The sequence below is a fragment of the Eriocheir sinensis genome, chromosome 34, assembly GCF_024679095.1.
Source record: "Eriocheir sinensis breed Jianghai 21 chromosome 34, ASM2467909v1, whole genome shotgun sequence".
Taxonomy (NCBI): domain Eukaryota; kingdom Metazoa; phylum Arthropoda; class Malacostraca; order Decapoda; family Varunidae; genus Eriocheir; species Eriocheir sinensis.
Window position 1 is genome coordinate 3,700,542 of NC_066542.1, and position 7,500 is coordinate 3,708,041.

Genomic DNA, 7,500 nt, shown 5'->3' on the forward strand with positions numbered 1-7,500 from the left:
ATTGGAGCGCTGAAGTCATCCTCAAGCTGTATTTAGCATTAGTTAGACTTCATCTCGATTATGCGGTTCAGTTCTGGTCACCTTACTATAGAATGGATATCAAAGTGTTTAGAATCGGTACAGAGGAGGATGACAAAGATGATTCAACGGGTTAGGAAATTTGCCATATGAGGAAAGACTTGAATAATTAAATCCCCAAGCTGTATTTAGCATTAGTTAGACCTCATCTCGTTTACACGGTTCAGTTCTGGTCACCTTACTCTAGAATGGATATCAAAGTGTTTAGAATCGGTACAGAGGAGGATGACAAAAATGATTCAACGGGTTAAGAAACTTGCCATAGGAGGAAGGACTTGAATAATTAAATTTGGGTTCTCTAGAAAGGCGAAGGGTGCAGGGAGACTTGATCGAGGTTTATAAATTAAAGAAGGGCTTTAATAAGGGGGATTTTAATAAGTTCTTCTTCTTCTTCTTCTTCTTCTTCTTTTTTCTCTTCTTCAGTTTTCTCCAAATCTTCATTGATCGCAAAAAATTAAAAAATCATATCGGAGAGAGAGAGAGAGAGAGAGAGAGAGAGAGAGAGAGAGAGAGAGAGAGAGAGAGAGAGCATCCGGGGGGTCAGGGAATCCGAAATGAGACAAATATAACGTGGAGTTGCGTTGCCATGGTGATATCTCCTCCTCCTCCTCTTCCTCCACTCGGCGGGCATTGGAGCCAATCTGATCGCGTGGATAAGAGATTGGCTCACCGACAGAAAACAACGAGTACTACTCAACGGACAGCCTTCCGATTGGCTTCCAGTCACTAGTGGAGTGCCTCAAGGGTCAGTGCTGGGACCCATTCTCTTCATCATATATATCAACGACCTCGAATCAGGACTGAAATCCACAATATCGAAATTTGCTGATGACACTAAGGTGGGGGGAAAGGCCCTCACAAAGACCGACTGCGAAATCATTCAGAAAGACCTCAATCACATTATCGAATGGTCGGAAAAATGGCAAATGTCCTTTAATGTTGACAAATGCAAAGTCATGCACATTGGGTCCAGAAATAGTAAACACACATACATCATGAATGGGAGACCTCTGCAAGCGATGCAGGAGGAAAAGGATCTTGGAGTCACTATCAGCAGTGACCTGAAACACGCGAATCACTGTAAAAAAGCATACAACAAAGCCAACACTATGCTCGGGTTCATAGCGAGGAACTTCGAGTGTAAAACGCCAGACGTGATGCTATCCTTGTATAATTCCATGGTAAGACCGCACCTCGAGTATGCAGTACAGTTCTGGTCTCCTAATTACAGAAAGGACATTGATTTACTGGAAAGGATTCAACGACGCGCCACGAAAATGATACCAACCTTAAGGGCTCAACCGTACGAGGAACGACTCAAGCGACTCAATCTCTTTACATTGGAGAAAAGACGCCTACGAGGAGATATGATTCAAGTCTTCAAGTATCTAAAAAAATTCAATAACGTCGATTACTCCAATTTCTTTGAATTGCAAACCAACCTAAGAACTAGAAATAACGGTTTACCCATTCAGTCTAGTCGATGTAACACAGACATCGGAAGGAGTTTCTTTTCAAACCGAGTCATCCGTCACTGGAACAATCTTCCTTCAGAAGTAGTAAATGCGAATACTATCAACTCCTTCAAATATAGAATCGACCGTCACTTCGCTGCGTCGGGAGTAAACTGAATATTGAGTTGCTTTCATCTGCTCCTCAATATCGAGGCGCTTTCATCTGCTCCTCAATGTCGAGGTGCTTTCATCTGCTCCCCAGGCCCCAGGCTGTCGAGCAGATTAAATCACCAAAGCGGGCAACCTCGTAATGAGCCAATAGGCTTTATGTTGCCTGCGTTTCCATGTTTCCATGTTTCCTCCTCCTCCTCCTCCTCCTCCTCTCTTCTTTCTACTCGCTGCATCTCTTTTTTCCTCCTCCTCCTCCTCCTCCTCCTCCTCCCTTCTTTCTACTCGCTGCATCTCTTTTTTCCTCCTCCTCCTCCTCCTCCTCTTATGAAGTTGACTCTCTTTGTTCCGTCCATATAAAGGGAATATTGCTTTTTGTAGTAGAAGTAGTAGTAGTAGTAGTAGTGGTGGTGGTGGTAGTAGTAGTAGTAGTATTATTAGAAATAGTAGTAGCAGTAGTAGTAGGAGGAGGAGGAGGAGGAGGAGGAGGAGGATCTAATCACGTGCTGGTCTTGCAATCGCCTGACAGAAGATGAAGAGCTTATTAAAAGAGGAGGAGGAGGAGGAGGGAGGTGTGAATCAGGACTTACCATTAAAAAGCTGAAGAAGTGAGGTTATTGGCGGGGCTTCAGTGAGTCGGGCGCGTGAAAAGGAGTGACGGCAATTGGAGAAGCTGCCGAGACGATGAACCGCTGAGAAAGAGGAGGAGGAGGAGGAGGAGGAGGAAACCTGGAAACATGGAAATGCAGGCAACAGAAAACCTACTGGCTCATTACGAGGTTGCCCGCTCTGGTGATTCACTCTATTCGACAGTCACTTGGTACCCGCTGAGCAGATGAAAGCACTTCGGTATTCAATGTACTCCTGACGCAGGACGGAGGAGGAGGAGGAAGAAGAAGAAGAAGGAGAAGGGGAAGAGGAAGAAGAAGAGGAGGAGGAGGAGGAGGAGGAGGAGGAGGAGGAGGAGGAGGAGGAGGAGGCGGAGGCGGAGGCATTAACAAGCCCTTGCAAGTCCACTTCTTCCACAAATACGTTAAGGAGAGAGAGAGAGAGAGAGAGAGAGAGAGAGAGAGAGAGAGAGAGAGAGAGAGAGAGAGAGAACATATCACCACCATCACCACCACCACCACCACCACTATCTTGCAGCTGGATGAGTCTTGGTTGAAAAGGGTTGACAGTTAGTGGTTGAGGATTCTTTGATAACTTAATATGGAGGAGGAGGAGGAGGAAGAAGAAGAGGAGGAAGAGGAGGTCAATGTTAGCTTTTTTCCTTACTTCTTCTTCCTTCTCTCTCTCTCTTCTTTCCTTCCTTTCTTTCTATCTTTCTTTCTTTCTTTCTTTCTTTCTTTCTTCCTTCCTCTCACCTTCTCTCATTCTCCCTCATATCAGACAGACAGACAGACAGACAGACCCTTCATTCATTCCTTAGGTCCATTCACTTTCCTTATCTTATCTATCATTTGTCACTTGTTTTTATCTGTCAATTATCGTATCTCACTTCTAATCTACCTTTTATCTACTACTACTACTACTACTATTACTGCTGCTGCTGCTACTGCTACTTCCTTTCCTTTTCTCCCTCTCTTCCTTCCTTCCTTCCTTCCCTCCTTCCTTTCTTCCTTCCTCCTCCTCCTCCTCCTCCTCCTCCTCCTCCTCCTCCTCTGTCTCTCAATTTTACATCATCGCTTCCTAATCGTCCTCTCCAGCCAAACTGATTTTCCTTCTCTTCTTCCTCCTCCTCTTCCTCCTCCTCCTCCTCTGTTCAGTAATGTTGACCACTCCAAGCTTTTTTCCGCCTTGAGCTCATACGAAAATCAGCGCAACGGTCATACAATTCAGGCAAGGCGATGCAGTATACGGATATCGGCGGGAGTTATTCCTCAAAGATTCGTCCGCCACTGGAACAGACTCCCCGTAGAAGTAGTTAGCGCGGAGACGATCAACTCCTTTCAGAATCGCATTGGCCGTCACTTTGCTGCGTCGGGGATGAACTAGACGTACATGAAGTGCTTTAATCCATTTTCGTAGGTCACCCAAGTGGATTCGATTCCTCTTCTTAAGCGATTCGACTCCCTAGTCACTCTCTCTCTCTCTCTCTCTCTCTCTCTCTCTCAAATCTTGTCTTGTGTAGTGTTTTTGTTTGAGAGAGAGAGAGAGAGAGAGAGAGAGAGAGAGAGAGAGAGAGAGAGAGAGAGAGAGAGAGAGAGAGAGAGAGAGAGAGAGAGAGAGAGGAAATGGAGAGGTGGAGAGAGAGTGTTAAGTGGATTGGAAGGAGAGAAGAGGAGGAGGAGGAGGAAAAAATGGAGAAGTAATGGGAGGAAGGCTGGAAGGCTGATGGTAATGGAGGAGGAGGAGGAGGAGGAGGAGGAAGATGATGATGACGAAGAAGAAGAAGAAGAAGAAGAAGAAGAAGAAGAAGAGATGGTCTAATTAGTGTTGAAAGTAAAGTTTAGTACATGTTCTAGTGTGTGTGTGTGTGTGTGTGTGTGTGTGTGTGTGTGTGTGTGTGTGTTTAGCTTCAGAGGTGGTTTAATTAATTTTCTTTTATGAGCTGCCTCCTCCTCCTCCTCCTCCTCCTCCTCCTCCTCCTCCTCCTCCTCCTCCTCCTCCTCCTCCTCTCCCCAAATGAATACAAGGCAAATTTTATTGAGGAATTCGCTGGTTACATTTTTTTTTATTATTATTATTATTATTATTATTATTTTTTTTTTTTATTTATTTATTTATTTATTTATTTTTTTTTTACCTTTCGCCTATTGCTCCGGTAGTCTTTTTTGGTGGGTCCTGCTGGTCGGCCCCAACCCATTATGGCGCAGGCAAGTGTTTATAGTGGCGCCATCTAGCCTGGCTCATGATGCCCCCCGGAGCTCATCTTTGTTCCTCTTTAGAGAGAGAATCCAGAGTCCGGGTTGACAGGTGGTCCTCAGGGCAGCATGTGGGTAGTCTTGACGGAAACATTGCCAGCCTGCTTGTAGCGGTGGGCGGGATGTGAACCTGTGTCTTCTTGAATGCTGTGCTTGCACGCTAACCACTCAGCCACCGTCCTCCTCTAATAAACATGTTAAACAAAGCTCTTTCAAGACCTTGCTAATTTCCATACTATTAATTCCTACTGTTACCTTATGCTGGCCACCTAACTGTTAGAAACACGTCTATCAAAGTCTATCCACTTCCTCAATACAAGACCCAATGGAGATATAAGAACCCCCAAATGGCTGACTTCCTACCCTGATGCTGTCCCTTCCCTCCTTTTTCAAGACCTTGTGCTGGACTCCTTACTGTCAGAAACACGTCTATCAAAGTCTATCCAAAGCCTCACTTCCTCAATACAAGACCCAATGGAGATATAAGAACCCCCAAATGGCTGACTTCCTACCCTGATGCCGTCCCTTCCCTCCTCCTATCCCACCTATTGTCTCCTGCTTTTCATCGCTGCCAGCCAGGGACGTGCAGGGCCTGGGATTCATTAAGCCGCACGGCCGCTGGACTGAGGTTGCGGGGACTGAATACGAGAGAGGGAGAGGAAGAGGGAAAGAGAGAGGGGGGCAGGGATAGATATTAAGGGTAAGAGGGGTAGGCGGTGGCCGAACTGGTAGCGTACTGGGCCCACATTCACCGCGTGATGGACGACGCGGGTTCGAATCCCCACGCTACCACTCGGATTTTTCAGTCACCGCCGAGTGGCTTAAAACTACCCACATGCTGTCCTGAAGACCACCCATCAACCCGGACTCTAGAGGAAGCCGTCCAAGCGAATCAAGTACGAGTTCCGGGGGGCAGCATGAGCCAATGCAAGATGGCGCCACTATAAACACTCGCCTGCGCCAGATCGGGCTGGGCCGACCATCAGGCCCCACCTGGAAGAAGCCTTGGGCCGACCATCAGGCCCCACCAGGAAGATGCCTACCGGCGCAACAGGCAGCAACGTAAAAAAAAAAAAAAAAAAAAAAAATGCATATATATATATATATATATATATATATATATATATATATATATATATATATATATATATAAGATAGAGAGGGAAGGGTAGAGAGGGATAGAGAGGGAGAGAGGGGAAGGGTTAGAGAGAGAGGGAGAGGTTGAAAGAGAGTTTTCCCTTCCCTTTCTTTCCCTTTCTTTCCCTTCCTTCCCTTCTCTTCCCTTCCCTTCCTCTACTACTACTACTACTACTACTACTACTACTGCTACTACTACTACTACTACTACTACTACTACTACTACTACTACTACTACTACTACTACTACTACTACAACGAATCTTATCTCTACCTCGTCTAAATTTATTTGCAGGGAATTTTTCATCTTAAGACTCTGGGTTGACATGTGACCTTCCAGAAGCACAATATACCTTGCCTGGCACTCCCTTGGCACTCATTATCGATCAGGGAGGAGGTGGAGGAGGTGGAACAGGTGGTGGTGGTGGTGGTGGTGATGGTGATGGTGGTGGTGATGGTGGGTTCTCTCTCTCTCTCTCTCTCTCTCTCTCTCTCTCTCTCTCTCTCTCTCTCTCTCTCTCTCTCTCTCTCTCTCTCTCTCTCTCTCTCGATCCCAGTCACGTTCTCTTCTCATCCTTTTCTTTCTCCCTCCTCCTCCTCCTCCTCCTCCATCTGCATAACCATATTAGGCAACATGACTGCCAAAGAGAGAGAGTGAGAGAGAGAGAGAGAGAGAGATGAAAGAAGGAGATGAAAGATTGAACAGGAGGAAAGGTGTGTGTGTGTGTGTGTGTGTGTGTGTGTGTGTGTGTGTGTGTGTGTGTACGAGACGGCTTGAAGATGGTGATTAAACTAGAAATTGGAAAAGTTTACTCTCTCTCTCTCTCTCTCTCTCTCTCTCTCTCTCTCTCTCTCTCTCTCTCTCTCTCTCTCTCTCTCTCCCTCTCTTTCTTTCTTTCTTTCTTCCTCTTTCCTTCCTCCTCCATCCATCTCCTCCCTTTCCTCCATCCCTCCCTTCGTATTACAACATTCTCTCCACCCCTAACTTAACCATTTCTTTCTCTGTTTCATTTCTTCCTTCCTTCCATCTTTTCCTTTCCCTTCCTCCTCCTCCCATCCCTCCATCTCTTCCCTTTCCCTTCGTATAACAACATTCCCTCCACCCCTAACTTAACCATTTCTTTCTCTTTCATTTCTTCCTTTCCCTTCCTCCTCATCCCTTCCCTCCCTCCCTCCCTTTCCTCCCTCCCTTTCCTCCATCCCTCCCTTCGTATAACAACACTCCCTCCACCTCTAACTCAACCATTTCTTCCTCTGTTACAGTTTATGAACGAGAAGATTGGCGGCGTTGAGGGCACCAAACTCGACCATGACTTCTTCGAGATGGAGGCCGTAAGTGTAACCTGAGTCTACTGTTCCTATTATGTCCATCTTCTTCTGCCTTTATCTTCTCCTCCTTCTTCTTTTTCTTCTTTATAGTCCATCTCCCTTTGTTATTGTTATGGCCCTTAATTCAATACATGTCCAATTTTGTCCTCTTGAATACATCCTATGACCGACTTTTGTTTTTTTCTATAAGCACCAAACTCTTTTTTTAATAGATATAAAGACTGAATCCAATACTCTTTTACCCTCTTTTTATGGCTCCTAATTCAATACTATATGTGATTTGGTCTTCTTGAATACCTCTTATAAATGACTGTTTTTTTTTATATACACCAAACTCTTTTTAAATAGATATAGAGACTGAATCCAATACTCTTTTACCCTCTTTATGGCCCCTAATTCAATGCTATATGTGATTTGGTCTTCTTGAATACCTCTTATGAATGTCTGTTTTTTTTTATAAACACCAAACT

At 45.2% G+C, this 7,500-nt stretch overlaps 1 protein-coding gene across 7 annotated transcripts in view; it reads left to right on the forward strand.

Moving 5' to 3' along the window:
- The window catches only part of LOC127006916 (endophilin-A-like), a 73,487-nt gene that overhangs the window by 25,498 nt on the left and 40,489 nt on the right, over positions 1-7,500 (forward strand). For all 7 annotated transcript variants that reach the window (XM_050877262.1, XM_050877261.1, XM_050877265.1 and 4 more), the window contains exon 3: positions 6,965-7,033. In XM_050877262.1, coding sequence (XP_050733219.1) covers positions 6,965-7,033 — 69 coding nt within the window. The remainder of the gene's footprint in view (positions 1-6,964; positions 7,034-7,500) is intronic.